The 20,545-nt window shown below is 36.0% G+C and overlaps 1 protein-coding gene across 2 annotated transcripts in view; it reads left to right on the forward strand.

The window, feature by feature from the left end:
* LOC134744632 (RNA/RNP complex-1-interacting phosphatase) overlaps positions 1-20,545 on the forward strand; it is an 83,338-nt gene that overhangs the window by 28,654 nt on the left and 34,139 nt on the right. For both annotated transcript variants that reach the window (XM_063678516.1, XM_063678517.1), the window contains exons 3-5: positions 13,850-13,884; positions 14,623-14,710; positions 20,314-20,393. In XM_063678516.1, the coding sequence (XP_063534586.1) occupies positions 13,850-13,884; positions 14,623-14,710; positions 20,314-20,393 (203 nt within the window). The remainder of the gene's footprint in view (positions 1-13,849; positions 13,885-14,622; positions 14,711-20,313; positions 20,394-20,545) is intronic.

Here is a 20,545-nt window from a genome sequence, read left to right on the forward strand (position 1 = left end):
GCGGGCCAATATTAACTACGACCTAGTGTGAAATTATGTGAGTTGTTGAGATGCGTGCTTTGTATGAATGATTCAAATGGAAATTACCATTAGAGTTTTTTTTATTACATTTTTAACGTGTTTCTTTTTAATCTTGTTTCACCATCTACCTTTTATCCTTTGCTGAGTTATATGGCTCAAATCAGCTATTCGTATTGGGTTCGGCCTAAGGCGTTTGGGTAAAAACTCACTTTTTACCTAACAAGAGAATAGATGTCTCTTAAAAGTTCCAGACTCCATGATATCATCTCAAGCTAAAGCGATATATTTAAGTTGAAGCGTCTGGCTTGCAGAAAGGCCGTCATATTTCACGAGTCGTGGTCAGATCTATCTGTCTGAACAATTCATATGGACATTCGCGTATTCTCAAGTGACTTTGCATAGTATTTTTTGTCCATTATGTCATTGTGTTTAGTTTATCAGAGCTGGTTTCCATGTTTATTATGTCAGGGCATATCTTCTATGTTGAATGACTTCTATCTTATGACATATTTTCTTTGTAACATATACAATTCGTTATTAACCGCATTCAAGAACAATGACAATAGGAAAGGACATTTTCACGAAAAGTCACCCACTTGCACTTTAAAACAGAAACTAATAAACCGTGTTTGAAGTAGTTTCCTTAGATAAATTAAGTAGATAGGTTTAAAAAATCGTATGGTGTTCTTTATTTTCGAGGAAATTTATTTCGTAATTTTGATACGTACAAAAACGAATAAAAATTCCACTGGCTTGTTTACAGTTCACAAATTAACACGTTTAAAAACCGTGTCACCATATAAGGGTCAGTTGTGTTCGAAACGATTGAAATTCTGATTCAGAATCTGTGACCTGAAATACATTGGCGCCGCGGCGCCATCAGTCTCGAATGTCTCGATCTCTCATTGGTCGTATATATTTCTTTATAATCCATACTTGTATTGTAATTTAAGTTTATTGGTAGCCTATGATTGTGATTGATTCTGATTACTGACCTGACCTTTGACCGCTATCTATTCTGCGTTTTTGTGAAGGGTTGTTTTGTCGTTTGTCGCGTTCCGGTGATTTATCTCTGGGGAATTTATCGCTCAATCAACGTCGCGGCTCGGCTGGCCTGCTGATTGGATTTCTTCATAATTACATCTTTTGACACGTACGCGCCAGGTTTCGTACTTCACGAGACGGCAGGGCACGAGATCGTGGGAGCACCGTGTAATCAGCTTTCTTGGTCGTTGTGTTTTGACTCCTCGCCACGCAGATATAAGGTGATTCAGAAACCCTTAAAGTAACGCTTTAATTAAACAGCTTAAAACCATAAGATTAGAAAAAAAAAAGAAAATTGTTGATTGTTTTTTTTTTGTGGCAACTGCTTGCTGTTTGAATATAACATGGTTGCCTAGATCTAAAATTATTATACGACAGTTTGAGTCTTAAATAAATGTTATGCTAGTATCTACTTAAACCATCTTTAACTTCTATCACGTGTATTTTAAGCGGCTCTTCCACAGTTTAGCTCTCTGTCCATACAAGGCGCGCTACAAAGGATGTCAGTGTTGAAGGGTGGTGTTTTCACATTCCGTTCAACACGTCCAGTTGTCAAGTGTAATAATTTGGGCGATTATTAACCATAAAAGATCCGAGCGTTTATAAATTTCACGAAAGGATACGGACGGACAATGATTGAATTCGCAAATTATGGTCTTTCGTGTGACTTACTGGTAAATTAAACTCTTCAGCTTCGTACGTACTCTTTTATTTTAGTCTTGTTGTATTATACAGGTATGGATAACAAGTGAATATAGTGTAGCGTTGTAGGCGTAATATTTTTGCGACCAGCATTTGTGTTTTTGTAATAAAGTTATTCTGTTTAAAAAAACCGGCCAAGTGCGAGTCGGACTCGCGTTCCAATTACATAATTTAAACAATGTATTTTTGTGTGAAACGCGAGTCTAAAAAACTCAAATTCAAAATTTCAGACCCCGTAGTTTCGGAGATAAGGGGAGGTAATTTTTTGCTTATTTTCTTGAATAACTTCTACACTGTTTCTCTTAAAATTATAAAACAAATATATTTGATATTCTCATAATGAGCTCTTTCATTTGATATATAACACAATATAATTTGTTTTTTTTTTTTTTGTAATTTTCTCATTTACCCCAAAAGTGACCCCATGTTTAAAATTCATATGTTCACGTTACATGTCCATCTTTGGATCACAAACTTACATATGTATACCAAATTTCAAATTAATTGGTCCAGTAGTTTCGGACCAATTAATTGGTCCAGAAAATAGGCTGTGACAGACGGACAGACAGACAGACGCACGAGTGATCTTATAAGGGTTCCGTTTTTTCCGTACGGAAACCTAAAAACCGGCCAAGTGCGAGTCGGACTCGCGTTCCAAGGGTTCCGTACATTACACAATTTTAACAATGTATTTTATATGTGAAACATGAGTTAAATGTCTTATAAAAAACCCGTCAGGGGTCGGATCAAAAACTAAGTAATTAAGTCCCACTCACGCTTGACTGCACATTTCTAATAGGTTTTCCTGTCATCTATGGGTAAAGAACTATTTTGTGTATTTTTTTCAAAATTTTAGAGCCAGTAGTTTCGGAGATAAAGGGGGGGGGGGAATGGTCATTTTTTGGTTATTTTCTTAAATATTTTCTAAACTATATATTTTAAAATTACAAAAAAAATATATTTGAGATTCTCACAATGAGCTCTTTCATTTGATATGTAACAAATATAGTTAGAAAAACTAATTTTAAATTTTCTCATTTACCCCCCAAAAGTGGCCCCCATGTTTAAAATTCATTTGTTTACGATACATGCCCATCTTCGTCCTCGTCGCAAACTTACATATGTGTACCAAATTTCAACTTAATTGGTCCAATAGTTTCGGAGAAAATAGGCTGTGACAGACGGACATACAGACAGACGCACGAGTGATCCTATAAGGGTTCCGTTTTTTCCTTTTGAGGTACGGAACCCTAAAAAACAGTCAAAATTTCGTTATTAACACGTACTCGACAAATGATAATGTAGTGTCCATTAAGCAAGTCATCTTGAGGTATTGTAACGGCTTTAAGCCAATTTTTTTGGTGACTGCTCACAAAATCCATATAAATGATCGGGATTCACCGTTGTGACTTTATGCGTCTGGCTTACAAGATAAGCTCATATAAGTGTCACTTGAAATTTAATTTAACACGTGCGTTTTGAACGAGGAAAATAAACTTAAATATTTAAAAGAAACCGAAGATTTCGCGTTTTTTAAATATTTGAGGTTCCTAAGTAGGATTTGAGTTTTGAATATGTGATTGAAATATATTTATGGTGTTAGCAATTATGAAAAAAGGTCAGTGTTGTTATGCTTAATAAGGCATGCAATCTTAAATGACCTTGACAACGGACGACGGTATATATTGCGCCCAAATCTCGCAATTTGCGATTAGCTAATTTACGAACATAGGCTCTCAAAAACGATAGCTCACCTTTTATGAGCGTAGCTAATAACTGTTAGTAATTTGTTTTAGTTATGAGAAAAATAGTTTGTTGAAACCCGCACTCCCTATCAGTGATCGCGCCACCCAACTCGTTGGTGGGACACAATTTCGGCGCACAGGCCACAATTAGGCGCGATAAATGCTGACATTCGATACAGCGGCTTTTCATTCGATTAATCGCACCAATCGAAAACGGGATCCGATTTTAACGAGGCTTTTTTCCATTTTTATATAACACTTCATGTTATGAAACCATAGTTGTCTAATTCTGTCTTTTTTACGCTACTTTAAAAATACACTTCAATTTTTTCTGACAAATTAAAATGACTGTATTGGCACCCGTATGAGTGAGACAAACATTCCTCTAGAAGTTAGTAAAACATTGCTTGGAGTGTTGACAATGCCCGCATACATGAAAAACTGGCCACATATCAATTATAGTGACAATGAACGACTTTTAGTGGCTAGGCAATTGTGGGCCCTTAAATTTTATGTCTTACTTTGGATTGATTTTGACATTTACGCTTTATGGGATACTCATTTAATATTGTTGGTTCTAGCCTTATTTTGATATAACTATGTACATGGATCTTGACATTTAATCATCAATATATGTATTATACAAAGATATGTTTACATTACATAATTAATACAAAATTAAATAACTAACTTATAAAACGTTAAAACCAAAAACGAAAAATAAATAAAACTAATCTTAAAATAAATAACTAAAAACTATTCCCCTGCGGCATGGTGCCGTAGATGCAGGCAGCATTTCCTTGCTGTATCGCAATGCTTACTCTTTGTGCGAGGAAGCTGCCAGCCCTAAGATCACCGGCGACGTCAACTATTCTTTTAGACAATTACTTAAATAGTGTAGACACGTTCGGACCTCACGTGCCAAGGGTCTCGCCGCCAATAGGTACGAAATCGTATTCGGGGCCGAGACCCCTATATTTTGTCTTTTTCAATATTTCAGCCGCCTCTGCCGCCGCGCCGGCTTTTGCAGTAGAGCCGTGGAGATGAGAGGGGGCTAGGGTGTGTCTACACATGTGGCGTCCCACACCAGCACCCGTCCCATCTTCCATGGAATTAGTTACATTCCGTCCGGTCTCTTACCATCGTCTCTTACAATACCAACAGGCTCGAGAAGAGCTGGCACGTTGACGCTGGCAAGAGACCGGCAGCGACGACTATATCCATTCTGTTTCCAATCCATATTAGCAATCATAAAGTAATTTTAGCAACCATCACAAAATTAAATTTAAATACGAAAAGTACGACCTGTCGCAAAGTTACCTGTTAACGTGTCATCATTGGCATTTGCGTCTATTGCAGACGATTTATGGTGTAACACCGGAGAGACACCGTTTTTGGTGGCTGAATATACCGATGCGAGACCGACATGGTCTACCACAGGCCTGACAAGAGAGAATTGCTGAAAACGGTACTGAGACGCCTTGTCGTCGTTTTTTCCTCTTGTCAGCAAGTGCGGCGAACCAGGTCTCATCGCAAAACTTGCGACCTTCCACAACATGTTTGCGTCATTCCGTCCGCTGTTCTGCGAGCCTCTCCCAGTCTCGGTGGTCGATATGGAAGGCAATCATGTCCCTCTTTGCGCAATCTTTAAAGCGAAGCAATGGCCTCCCAACGTTACGTTTTGCATTCGCAACCGCAACATAAACAACGATTGTTAACGTGTATGGTTGCGTTAAAAATACGAGCAGGAATTATTCTTGCGATTATGCATTCAAATAAGAAGAACAAAATCAACTAGAATAAAAACAAACAAGTTCTCATACTTCTAAAAAACAGCTCCTCCCCTTTACAGTCTACTGCAGCAGTCGCATTCCTATCAAAAGAGACAGATTCAGTAACGACCTCAAAAACAACGCCTCTAACTCCGCCATTACAAGGCGACAAAACTTATATCAATAGAACACAATACGAACAATAGTTGCCCTCTGTCAATTATGCCATCATTACCATTCGAATAAATGGCGTAACGGATCAGATGATTGTCGAAAAACAACATGACGACACGACCAACGCCGACTCGGCTGAATATCAGCTATGAAACAATGGAAACTCAATCGTACATCACAACAAATAAAATAGGCTTTGAAATCATCAAACAGATGATGATCATGCATTTTTGAGAAGTCAGAACAGTTACTCTATAAATCATTTATAGACCGCGGCGCCTTAAAATTTTGTCACTTAACAATGTACAATGAATCTGAATAATAATTAAAATGGTGCAGGCATGTTAATGGATGTTTTAAATCTTTGAATATTTACAAAGGTGACTCAAGTTGTTTGGTTATTTAGAGCTGTTTTTATTTAGGTCTAAATAATGAGCCTCAAATGTCGGTTTGTTGTTGTTTCTCCTAGTTTTACTATTGGAGAGCATGTGGTGAAAGTCACCAAAGTTATTCGGTGTTTGGATCTCGATAAGCTTCGACAAGCTCTTTCTTGTAACCTCGTAAATTCTGTTTGATCGCGACTAGATTTGTCTTCTCGACACCACTCAATTTGAAATCTAATACTCGAACATAATGTTGACTCACCGTTACATTTCAATTTTGCAATGTTACTCCCGGTTGTTATTAAGTAATAATAAAAATTGGGCTTTGAATAGCACAATAAAATTTACTATCGGTGCTGTGTGCTTATCCCTATTATAAATACTAAAGTAATTTTGTCTGTCTGTGTGTCTCTATTTGTTAACTCTACACACTTAACCGATTCATCGATTAGATTTACATAGATAAAATTTGGTATGAAGATAGTTTTCACTGGGAAAGGAAATAAAAGTAGGATAGTTTCTGTAACAGAAATCAACATTATACGTAGACGAAGTCGCACGCATAAGGTATGTAGTCGGTTATATGATTTTTTACCGGTAGGTATTATAATAACCTTGCCATGTTAGGATGGGTTAAATCTTGTAATCTAATTATGAAACATTCCTTCTCGACTGAGCTGACTGGACTGGACTGTAGAGTGAATGTGGCACTATAAATGTTTAAATCTAAAATGAAATTTTGATCAAAAAAATATTTGTTAACGTGTTCTATTCTGAATAGTGAATATCTGTTTTCTCTGTTAGGTTGAAAATCTCTTAGCTTACACAACATGAGGTTGAAAGCATTGGCCATTATTTGATCCCCGCATTTGTCAAATATGATCGAGGTGCGCGAAATGTTGTTCGTTTAGTCGACACGCGATGGCGCGATAAGCCAGAGCTTGCCACTTGTTATTTGATAGGAGGTCTGCGGCCTTTTTCATTTTATGTTTTCGCCCTGCGATTTACATTCCCACATTACACGCGTTTTTACTGTATACTATATTTTTTTGTTTCTGCATGCTTCTAATTTTTGCAATATTAGAAAGAATGCGAATATATTCGAAAATATACATGTGTTTTATATAATAAGTCAATAGGGACATCTCTACATGTGGTACCCTTCTTCATTCCATGTTTGCAAATATGTATTATAAGTGGCATGTCGTAAAAATGACAAAGTCACATTTATCGCTGGCACGACACAGTCCTGTAAGTAATGTGTTGTCACATCGCATGGGTTTGTCAGCGGGCAATCGGCGATTTATTCAACTGCCGCGTTGATTATTTTATTAAACACATTATTCCAGTCGCATTAAGGTTTATGGGTTGGGATATATCCTAATTATTATTAATTTTTAACAAGCAGAAACGTCTGCGATCGATGCTATTAAGCTTAGAATAAATTTAAAAGTGGAAAAAATTACTGCCTTGGGTGAGACTTGAACTCACGGCCTCTGGATCTCTGGATAGATACTCCAGCGCTCTGCCAACTGAGCCACCAAGACCTCATCCATAGTCAGAAAATCTTCCCACTATATGGGTCTAGGGGACCCTAGCGACATCTACCGTAAGAGTGTTACACTTCTTTAACGGCCACCGGAGTTCCAAGTCATATTGGAAATTCACCAGTTACGATGTGCTACCCATTCTATATTAATTTTTAACAAGCAGAAACGTCTGCGATCGATGTTATTAAGCTTAGAATAAATTTAAAAGTGGAAAAATTACTGCCTTGGGTGCTCTGGAGATCCAGAGGCCGTGAGTTCAAGTCTCACCCAAGGCAGTAATTTTTCCACTTTTAAATTTATCCTAATTATTATTGTCAAAGGCCGATCGTACCATGCATGAGAATACATATTTTTAATGTGTGTTATGTTATGACCTATTGTGTTTGGGTTAATAAAATAATTATTGATATAAATTGCTTTTTCACTGAGTTTAGTTTACACTATGAAAATTTCAGTTTCTGCTGCAATTAGAACTAAAGCATTCAATACGTGAGATCAATAAGGTGCGTCCAAGTCCAAATGATACCAGCGCACCATTATTTATTTCACCTACTGTATCGGTCGACACGAAACATGAATATGCAGCGACAGCAAAAACGTTTAGCTTAAACAGTAATCCGCAAAAATTATTTATTTTAGGAAAAAAAAGCTGCATACTCATACTTACAGTTGTACCGTTCTCGAGAATGTTCTCCGTTTACTATGAGAAACATTCTCGAGCGAGAACATTCCCCATACAACACGGAGAACGTTGTCGCGAACGGCACAACTCTACGCATACTTAACGTGATATTTTCGTCTGGCACAAGAAATGCTTCTCTGCGTAGTGTCATGTAGGTACCCTACTCGTGTGAGACTGTGAGTACAGAGGGCCTACCGCGAACTACGTTTGACGTGTTGCCTCCCTGTCACACTTACGTACGAATTTACTAGTGCGGCAGAGAGGCAACACCGCAACACGTCGAGCGTGGTTCGCGGTAGGCCCTCTGATACTAGGCAACAACGCAAAGAGATATTTATACTATACAGTCTTTCGCTTTACTGTAGTATTTTACTATACTTACATTACATTTACTTACGTATAAGTTTTATGAACTTACAGATTATTTCTTTGTTGTGGTAACTTGTGATGGATTAGAAATAGTTGGCGATGCTCCAGAGGAAATTGAAATGACCTTACTTAGAGGACTTTCGTTTATATGGATAATTTATTACTGTTACGATTTCCCTAAATATAACCGACAATAAATAAAAAGGCACGTATTTAACCGGTCAACTAATTAATCGAATTTGGGTAGTTTAAAAATATATAATTGGGTACTAAAATAAATAGATTGGCAACAAAAACGGAGCCATAAATGATATCAATATGAATTATATTTTAATGCCTTTACAGCTTCTGTTTATTTTTAGGCAGGTACCAAGTATTTACTGGGCAACTGAATTATTATGTTGGACATTTTAAAAAGAAAGCTGCTATCTATTAATTCAAAAATTAAGTTTCTTTAAAATATTTTGATAGCAAATAAAGTTAAATGCACATTTTAAATTTTGGATATCGATAATCATTACATAAGCTGTCATTTTAATATAATAAAAGGATCCTTATATAATAAAGTTATTGTCATCGTATTTAAATCATTGAACCTATCTATGAGTAGAAAACTTTAGTGTTCGCTTGTGTCGTGGTCGTGGTCAAGATAATGTTTATTTAATGGTTCTCATATATAAATTTATTTCAGTGAAAAGGAACTTGTTTTAACTAAACGATATACATAACACAAAATAAGCTTTTTCTTCTAAATTAACACTATAAAACACATAAAATAGGTTCTGGCACGCTGTCTTCGCTCGCTCAGCTTCGCGCGCTGTTTGGTCACACGCCCCTACACGGTTAACCTAACACGCTCCTCCCAACGAGCAAAAAGCGGTTTTATAATTATCCTAAGACCAATTTTCAATAGACTTATAGCGAACTTATAAGCGCTTACAAGCCCGGAAAAAGGCCCACTTTATGCTGTAACAGCCGTGTAGCGGCAATTTGTAAAACCGCACACTCCTACGAAATCTATTATTAGTCTCTTATAAAACTAAACTAGATTGTTATACACTTCATAATTCTTCTGCAAGTTCTTACTCGTTCATTTCGTTCAGTCAAACATTCAGTTCTTCGTGTAATAGTAAAAACTTTATTAAAATACTTCATAATATTTTAGACATTAATAAGGTAAGTTATATTATACTATAGGTAATTTATCAGTGTTCGTTATTTTATGTTGTTAATCAAAAACATACAGGGAACTTCATGCAATATGTTGGTTTCCAAGTTTCTGGTTTAAATTTTAAAGCCCCTCTTAAAATAAGTAATTATACATTCGTATTCATTATTTTAAAATAACAAAATCTTCCCCATTAGTCATTTTCGGTAGCCATTTTAGGCTAGCATTTTGAAGTGTTTTACAATACCACTATTGGCAAACTCGGTTCTATAATGTCCCATAGTCACTGCATTCACTCGCCATGTTGTTATCATGACTTATAATAACTTTGCCAACGAATCAATAAGTGTTTCTTTGACAATAACAGCATTGAACATAGCTCTTATAAAACCATTACGTTTATGCGGCAAGTATGTTATTGGAATAAGTAGTATCATTAAGAGAGTTTATAAGCTTGCATAAAACTAGATTGAATTACGACTTACAAATGCTTTAATAAAACTATTTTATTTGTAACGGATTCAAATATTGTACTTATTAGCGCTTATAAAACTTAGTAACAAGTGTAAATGGAATCAAGTGTATTTACACTTATAGGCAGCTTTAATAGGAGATTCGGGTCTATAGTAGCCTAATAAGCAATCTTAAAAGCGCTTACAAGTGCTATTTATAAGAAGCTTCATTCTTAAGTCTGATTGCTCTTACTAAAAGCTTTTAAAAGAGGGTGCGGCTTATAGTGGTTTATATACTTAGTTTTATAAGCGCTTAAAAGGCTAATTATCAGAGTAATCGTGATCAAATACTAAATAGCATTTTCTGAGACGCATTTAAGAGTAATTGCGAACGCCAAAATCAATATAAGAATCTTATAAGTGTCTTATTCCTATAACATATGTGTTCTGAGACTATTTTGCTTGTTGGGTCCTCGCTTCGCTCGTCGTCGCATCTATCTTTTGACTCTAGCAGAACACCGTGATAGGCAACTATTGAAATAAGTAATTAAAAATTGAAAAACCTGGTATAATGGCCATTAGGCGTTTCATAATTAGGAATTTTGACTATAGGTACGACGGTACGAGCCCAAATGCAAAAGCGTTCTAGTTCCACATAACAATTTTGTTAAATAAATTTTTCATTTCTCATGCTCTGAAAGAGGGTCATTGTTGTTCTAAAAGGTGCGCAGAAAATGATACGTGTCTGCACTAGAGCATTTTACGTTCGAAGTACGACTTTTTTAATTTTTTTACGATACGCAATTGAAATTTGAGTTTAAATGGATTTGTAATAAATTTTTCATTTTGATATTTGACTCTCCATTCCATAAATAACGATACTTTTGTCTGAATTGTTAATTGAAAGTACCCTCAAGAAATACTATAAAAATGTATACTTAGTCATGTTTCAAAAAAAATACATGCATTTTACTTTCCTCGTATTCGAAATGAAAAGTAGAGTGTTTAACTCGGGTGATAGGCATAATTTCTGCCTCGGACTATTGGCGCTCTCACTGCATTCGAGCGCCAAAATACCTCGGCAGAAATGAGTGCCTTTCGTCCCTTGGTTAACAATCTACTATTACACGTGATGATAAAATGACCCAGTAATGGGAACCATAATTGTAATGTTTAATCTAGTTTATTTTGATCGTATAATAAAATTCCATGAGACTTTTATTACTGAGAAAATGTACTTTTCAGAAACGTTGTCAATATCATGTTGTCCTCTCTCCTACAGCACTGCTGCATGCATAGGCTTGAAATATAATTGTTAGTACATTGGCAGAGCCGTGTTGCTTTCCCTAGTAATAGCCCATTTCATATCTGGTATATTTCTACCTATCAAAAAAAAAACGTTATTTTTTTTCTTTCAGTACATACGGTATTTTTTGTATTAAAACTTATTTATTGTAGAATAAAAACTACATTAGTATTGGCATTAAATATTAGTGATTTTTAAACTGAAACATTATTTTTGTACCATCGCGAGAACCTCAAAAAATGGTCTGACTGGACGAAAATATATGCATCGGGGGCATCGGGGCTAGTATACCATTGGTAAATAAATTTGAAGTGTTTTGTGGATTAGAAAATTTGTTAATTTAAAGTACTAGTATGCATATGTTAGCATTATTTAAAAATGGGGTATTTAGAGCTTATGTAGGTATCTTAACCTTAGGTATTCTATATACCTATATATTACATAAAATATTTACGTTGTTACCCGTTTTCATAAACAGATGAAGTTTTATTATAAAAAGTGACCAATCTAAAATATTAATACACAGCCAAATTATATTATTATATGCCCAATGAAAGTTCCTGTTTAATATTTTTGTTGCCCGAATAAATAATAAGTCAAATAATTTAAAAACATTCAATGGATAGGGAATCTAGGCATTAAAAATCTTTTTTAAATATAATACTATAAAAGAAAAATGTGGGCCCTCAGGTGTAATGTGTAATGTTTTTGCTCTCGGTACGATTATATCTATGTAGGTGTAGTGTACCGGTGCGTGCAAATTCAACTCTTGCGATTGAGAATTACGATTGTCATTTATATCGTAATGGATTCTATTTAAGATCAAGGATCATCTCTTCAATTTTATTGCTTTACTAGTGCTATATATTTAATTCTCAATACGTTTTGAGGGCTTGATATTACGAAGCGTCAATTTGTGATATTGTTACCTGTCAGCGATTTTTTTATTCTCATAAACAATATACGAGTCGTTGATTGTGTGCTACATTTTTCTCCATAACTGATTTATGGCAGAGGTAAATTTTATTATGTACAAGACTAGTTTGTTATTTTATGTCGTCTTATATTCTTATTTATTCAATATAATGTGAGGGAGCTTTTAGAGTAGGTAATTCAGTTGTGCTTAAATCGCTTAATAAAATACGTACTAAAATGTGTCACCAAGATATTTTCGTTTTTAAAAGGAAGCGCAAACATGATCATATTGATCACGTGATACGTGCGCGAGCTGCAGTCGTGAAAATCCGCGATTGCAATAAATTCCTTTGTTCGCTTTGCCTTTTATTTGTTCTTCGGTAATTGGAAACGACACTAAGATTCCGGAGGTTGCGAGTGTTTGACGTCATCCTTTTGGACTTTGCCGTTCACAATATAACACCCCCACTAAATTGATTAAGTTATATTCTTCTAAAGGATTTTCACCGCTCCCTTTATCAATTGTCAAAACAAACTTTTTAATTCACCGAGTAATCGCAATCATAATTCCATATTTAACTACAAGCGATTAGGTACCTACAGCTACATAATAGCTTACAAGTCACCTCTTTCGCGGTCGGCATAAGTAGGTAATAAATACATTATTGACATTCATTTTTCAGATAATATACAGACAATTGTACGCTCGACAGGTTGTTCGGCAATTAAATTGTCTTGTCTCGGAATCGGCAGAAGAAGATGTTGTGTTTCGCAACTTTCTCGTGTCATCGTTTAATTTTGTTTTAATCGCTCTCATAAAATGTTAAGCCTTGATCAAGTAGCAATGATCAATATTTATTCGCAGTTCCCAGTATCAACAATTTATTGAAATTACCCACTGTTAATTTGTAAAGGCCACCGGCGAAACCAAATTGAAAATTAACCCCATTTAGACACACCTCCTGGTGTTCCCATTTTACCCTTAATCTTTTTACATCATGTCAACACCCGTCCATAAATTATGGCCACTCTAAACAACCTATTATTATGGGGCCTGACATTTTATTTAAGATAATTTTAGGCAAAATTGAAAATTTTACACAAAATTCCTGGCCCGCGGTGCAACAGAAATGGGTTTTCGAAATTTATGATCGTCGATTTTGGGGACCACTTATTTCAAATTCTCTTTTTTATGAATTAGTTTGTTGAATTATGTAAATTGCTGCGATGATTATTAGAATTATTTTCACCGGAATATGTATTACGAGTCCCTGCATATAGTTTCTAAACAAATGGCTTAGTTTGAAATGCCTTATCTAACTCTAACAGGGATGTCCAAACTCGAAGTTTGGTCTCATAGAGCCGTCAGCGCCTGAAGTTCGTTGACACCAGTCAGGTAGGGCTTGGGCAGTGATTGATCTGCGCCCTTATCAGCGTCCGTCGCCTACATGCGGCTCTCTCAAAGACGCATTGTCCGGAGTACCGAGTACGGAGCCTTGCGCTAATGACTCGGGGACTCTTTACCTCGCTTTTGTTTACTATGTTAATTTCTCTTCCTTGTTTCAGGGTGTCCAGGAACACAATAAGGCAATAAAAGAAATGTAAGTCTACCTCTATGAGTTATATGAATGTTATGGTGAAAGCCCATAAGTAAAAGAGTAGCGCAAGCGAAGACCGCTGTTACTTATTCGACGTTTGGGCGATTACTCAGACTTTATAAAATATCTCAGTTCTGCGATGAAAAACAGTGCTTACAATAAATTTAAAACCCACTATTATGTCATGTCAGTCAGCGCTGCTGCTTTTGGCCCAAATTTCTTAAGAGTTGCTCAGACTTGCCATAAAATTCGGCTAATAAAATCGATTGGCGCTTTATATAATTATTTTTGCAGACACATGTTTTATAAGACATTGTAATTATTAAAATTGGACCTATCAGCACGCCAGGGAAGCAGGTCGTGACACCTGACCCTTGAGTTGTGTTAAGTGGGAAGTAAATTAAATACTGATGTAAATTGGGAGTGATTTACACTTCAACTGACGAAGGTGTTATTCCGGTTTCATCTTTTAAAGAATCTGATTTCTTTTAAATTATTATAAATAACTATATCCTCTGTGTACCTAAGGACGACTATATTTGTATATTAAAAAAAACATAAAAAACTGCGGTCCCTTGTAAGTTGTTGAGCCAAGTTCTGAGCAAACCTGTTATATTTGATTCGAAAATTTATTAAATAAAAGGATTGAATAAGAAACATTTAGTTCATATGAAAACATTTAGTTTCTTTATGCGGCGTTATTATTTTCCAAATAATTTAAAATTTTGAATATTGTTTCAGATGGGACATCAAAACGCTCCTGCATAAATTGCCAAATTTGGGAGCTGTAGTGGACCTAACCAACACGGCGCGCTATTATAATCCAGTGGTAAGGATGATTACCTTTATATTTATGTTCGAATCCTGGTAAGGGCATTTATTTGTGTGTTTATCACAAATATTTGTTCCTGAGTTATGGATGTTTTATATGTATATAAGTATGTATTATATATATTGTCGTCTAGTGGCCACAACACAAGCCTTATTGAGCTTACTGTGGGGCTAGATCGGTCTGGGTAAAAATTGTCCTACAATATTTATTTATGTACCCGTACTGAAATTGCCTTAAAGTTTTTTCCTGTCTACTTGTACAGTTTAATAATTATTTGACTTGCCGCATACTTCGGAGACTTATAGAATTATATTTAGGGAAGTGCCAAAAAATAGGTATAGGATCATGAATATCATGATTGATTAACTTAAACGGCTTTGTCAAACCTAACCTACGAAAAACTCTTTATTCTTAATGCTTTATTATAATTTATGGAAGTAAAATTCTTAAAAATGTAGTTCTAACTGACTACTTAGTAGTTTCTTAAAGTCATAGAGACTGGACTATCGTACACATATCAAACATTTCGTGGTACCATTTTGCGTCATTATTTTTGCAGTAATTTATCAAGGATGCATTGCAAAATAAAAGTATCATATGACATGACATGACGTCTTCATAAACACTACCTTCAGTGCGTTACTCATAATGAAAAGTAACAGCCATATACCAGATGAGACGACATGCTTACACCAGTATTACGACTCGTAGTTACAGGTTAGCCTGTAGTACAGACTACATATCACTGTTGCAGATATGCTAGTCTCGAATTATATGCTGTCTGAATTGATCGCAGCGCAGCTTTCTTGATCACATATTGATGATACATCATTAATATGACTAACTTTCTTTGCGCGATCAGTGAAGTGATTTATGCTTTTGATATTTGCAAATTATGCATTTTTGTCTACTAACTTCAAATAGGACATAAATTAGAAATAAACAATGCTATATCTATTAAGTACATTTTACTTCAATGACGCCAGCAATCAGATCTTGCTGGAGAGTGGCTATCGGGTCTGATAAAACGCACCTCTATATCAGGCGATTTACTCATACTTAATCCATGACTTGAAATTGTATTTGTTAAAGAAAACAGAAATGTCTAACCGGGATATTTATTTGTTGGTGGCATATCTGCTATTATGCACCTAATCTGTGCCTGCAGGGTACCCCGTGCGTGCTAGCATACCGGGAAGCCGTTAAATAATGTTCAGTTTTACGATTCAAAGTCACAGTTTCCACGACGAACTACGCTTTGTTCGTACTTAGGTATGGCTGATTGCTTTGCATACATCCCTCAGTATAATCCTATCGTAAAGTGGCGTTTTCATGGCGCGGCAGTGCGAGTGGTAACTGACCAGACCTGAAGCATGAATTATCAACTCCTTTGTCTTTGTGTAACTACCTCTGCTGGTGATGGTTGAGTGTTATTCTAAGTTACGTTCTGAGCAAATGCTTATACATGGTAGAGTGTCTTCTACCGTGGATGTATGGTGTGTATGGAGAGTATGGTGTGTATGTAGACGTTGCACATAACTGTAAAATATGACAATAGGTAAACTTTTCAATTTATGGCATTAGCCGCACAAATAAAACAGCAAAAAAAACAGAATTATTCCGTTTTACCTACTAAATCTACGTTTTGACCTTTAAACCTAATTTTATTTCAATACACCACTGCGTGTTAATGATAATAGTGTTTGGAAATATTATTGATTTTGTTTTGTTTAGAAATAGAATGAAACGAAACCATTGCAACTCAATTCCAACTATGATTATTGATTAAGCTTTGTAGTGACTAGTGACCATAATATTATGACTGAAAAGTATGGTTACTAGCGTAACAATTAAATAATAAATAAGTGTTACACGCTTCGGTCTACGTAATCACTTAAAAGCTGAAAATCTCCGTTAGTTTCCACAATTTAACTAAGTTCTATGCAAAAACATTATGAAAAAAGTATGCTCTTAATCGCACATTGCACACTTTCCGATATGATCGTCGAAGACAGGTCGGTGTCAAGACTGCCGAGTGTCGAGCACTCGAGCACTTGCTCCGCCGCCGTGTCATCGCCTGTCATCTCAGATTACTTGTACGGTCCCTCATAGACGCGTGAGTTCTTCAGTAGAAAGTTCGATTTGCGCTGTAAAAACAGAACAGAATACAATGATTAAATTACCATAAACAATATTATTATGTTCATTATTTCACTATGTCACCCTGGGCGATATTATCGTTGTAGACAGGTTGGTATTAAAACCAAGCACTTATTCATTACCTTTGATTATTCGACTATACGCTGTAGGTACATCTAACTAAGACGTTGTCGTTTGTGCTGGTGCTTCCGATCCATAGAAAATGCTTATAAAAACAAGTGAATTTTCTTTTTCTTTGGTGAGATGGTGCGGAAATTTTGAAATACTCCAGTTCGGTACAGAGCTTTTGTATATATCGTAAAATCCAACCTACATTCTTAATTTTTAATTTCTATGTATAATCGCAATAACTAGTTCGTCTTTCAATTAAGAGGATACATTCGTTGTAATTTTTTTTCCATACAAACGTTCTCGACATTTTCCTCTCTGGATAGATGAGTTCAATATTAGGTACCAGTATCTGTGTCGGTACGTTTTGCTTTTTTTGTGTTCTTGTTTTTATAAGAACTAGGTTACTTTAAATAGCGCTAAAAACGGCTAAATAAATGCGCAGTAAACAGACGCCTAGCATACAAAATCGGCAGCAATAAACGCAAAAATCAAAACGGCCAGACATTTCTTTCACATTCCGTTCCCAAAATTTCGTTACGATTGGTTAAGTTTTGCATGGAGGAGGAAAACGTCGAAAACGAAAGCTCGATTTCTGAGATTTTTACGTAGGATTTTTCGCCTAAGCTGCAGTTGTCCTTATCGCACTAATTTGAGGAGCCGTCCCCTTCAGCGCGACGGATTTATTTACATAAAATTCTCAAATCTGAGAAGGCGCTCAGCTAATATATCCTCTTACATACGAGAACATGGTAAACAATGGGGTTGGCAACTGTCAAAACTTTGCAGAGATGGCGCCATCATAGCTTGCCCCTTTTTCTATGAGATTTGACTTAAGCCATAAGCCATAAGATGTGAAAATAAGAAGTCTAAATTTAAATCTATGTTAAAAATACACTACCTCAATATTTTGTAGTAATTGCACTACTATAAAATTAAGTTAAGTACATATGTATCTAGAGACTGATGACCCCACAGTCAAACTCATTATTGAGTTTTGCGGGGCTATGATTATTGTATGAATACTCTGTATTTTTTATTAAATAAATAAATAATAATAATAATAAAGGGCTGGCATCCAGGGCTTTAAAAAAACAAAAATTTGACACAATTCTAGAGATTGACAGGGCAAGCTATGCTGGCGCCACCTGCTAAACACTGACCGGCCAACCCCATCGAATGATGTTTCAAAACGGGTTATTGAATTTATGTTTAGGGCAGCAGCATTTACCTAAGTGTTTTATATAACTATGTTTTTAGGGTTCCGTACCCAAAGGGTAAAAACGGGCCCTATTACTAAGGCTCCGCTGTCTGTTTGTCTGTCTGTCCGTCTGCCACCAGGCTGTATCTAATGAACTGTGATAGCTAGACAGTTACAATTTTCACAGATAACGTCGCCGCTATAACAACAAATAGTAAAAACAGAATAAAATAAATATTTAAGTGGGGCTCCCATACAACAAACGTGACTTTTTTGCCGTTTTTTGTGTAACGGTACGGAACCCTTCGTGCGCGAGCCATCTCGCACTTGGCCGGTTATTTTGTCTACCTGCTCTACAAAAATAGAGATAATCTGATTTAAAGTTACCTATCAATCACGCAAAAATTCTAAATTGACATCAGCACCGGCGTATGGATTTATTTAATTCGAATGATTCAATTCCGTTGCGTCACATAATAATCTGACGAGTTGTCATCGGCTGACAGCGATTACTCGCGTTTACCATTCGATTATTACGTCGTCGGACACATTTATGCTTCACTTGTTACGTGTAATCTCTATGCGTTACAATTTTAATTGACTCAGTTACAATTATTAAAACTCGATCGTTCTAAACTTGTTTTTGTAGCTGTCATATGCAGCTGTTTCGTTATTTTTATTTTACTGTATTTATTATTCTACGTAGTTCTTTTACTAACGGCGCGATTCGGGAATGAATTAGAGATTCACATGATATGAAATAGTAAAGATATGTGACGTCCCACGGGTAAAGGTACCTTATGGCGGTTGGCGCTTACGCTATTATTAACGCGCCATAAGGTACCTTTACCCGTGGGCCGTCACATATCTTTACTATTTCATATCTAGTGAATCTCTAATTCATTTCTCGAATCGCGCCGTAAGAGTGCCATGACGATCGTTTAACTCTTTTACACTGTAGCTGAATCAAGCACAAATTTTCACTCAATACTTGTATAATTTGCGTTTTAAATTTTTCGACCATTTTCGCTAAAACATAAATATGTCTGTTTAAGTGATATTTATTCATTAGTTAGGTACTTGTTATGGATTTTAAGCCACAAGGGCCCTGAAGATTTTAACTCTGCTTTGTGGGCAGGGGCACTTTACCGAATTTCGGTTATAGTGTCGTTATTATAAACGCAATTTTGTCCAAAGTTGCAAGCTGCGAATGTTATTTTGTTCACGAAGGAATTAATAGTGCTATCTACACAATATGCAACGTATGAGCAGTGGATGAGATGTATCTCCATTACATCCGATTCATTACTTAGTCGGTTGTAAACGAGCATTGTGATTATTACACGCGGTATTGTCTCTATTCGCACTGCCATGATAAATGAGCATCTGTGAGCAGGCACATCACTCGGGGTGATTCCCAGTACTCCTCGCCGTAATTTCATTGTACAATCTAGCGGTAGTCAATCATTTGTACAAATCCAGGATGCTAGTAGTGGGCAGGTATCGTATCTTTCGTACTGTGTAAGTTATGAGTATTATTATTTTTATAGTGTGTAATTCCATTCCCCTTAAATTATTACGGTTAGGTTAAAGAAAACATGAGGTAACCTGACAATTTTAATCACAACAAGGCCTAAATTTCACATTGGTGTCGTAGATCAGATGGATTTTGCTTTCGTATATTTGCTATGCCAATTCCGCTCTTGGAATAAGGTAACTGAATGTACCCTGGTCTCGTTAAGGAAAGCTAAGCCACTAGGAAAGCCCTCTTAGATAAGAACCAATCAGTCGCCGAAGAACTCTAATTTTATTGACACATCATAATGGTTGGGAATAACCCAGCTCTCGACTTTCTAGCGCCTAGTATACCATGGTATTTCTCAAGTACTTGCTTAATTCTTAAACAACTTGCATGCTAACCTACATAATATAGAGTGATACGTTGTTTGTTATCCATCTATGGACAATTACATCTTATAAATAAATTACACGGTGCTGCCCCACCGCGCCGTAAGTGAATTTATACAAATGTATGTCATTGGAATTCTATTTAGGTATATGGTTAAGTAGACGCTCATTTTTTCTGACGCAATAATGTCATTTAATTGTATAAAAATTTAATTTGTTTTAGGAGCTGCGACAAGCTGGCGTTCTGCACAAGAAAATTTTAATGCCTGGCAGAGTAATACCGCCCGAGAACAAAGTGACACAGTAAGTACCCGCGTCTGACGTATCCAACACCAACTTTTCTGGTATCCTGGCTAATCAAAAATAGACCTTTTTCCCTCGCAGTACAACAACATAGATATCAGAGATAACTTGGTTGTTTACAAGTTCACATTCGATTAATTGCCCTTTCATGC

This window comes from Cydia strobilella, chromosome 10, assembly GCF_947568885.1.
Source record: "Cydia strobilella chromosome 10, ilCydStro3.1, whole genome shotgun sequence".
NCBI classification, from domain to species: domain Eukaryota; kingdom Metazoa; phylum Arthropoda; class Insecta; order Lepidoptera; family Tortricidae; genus Cydia; species Cydia strobilella.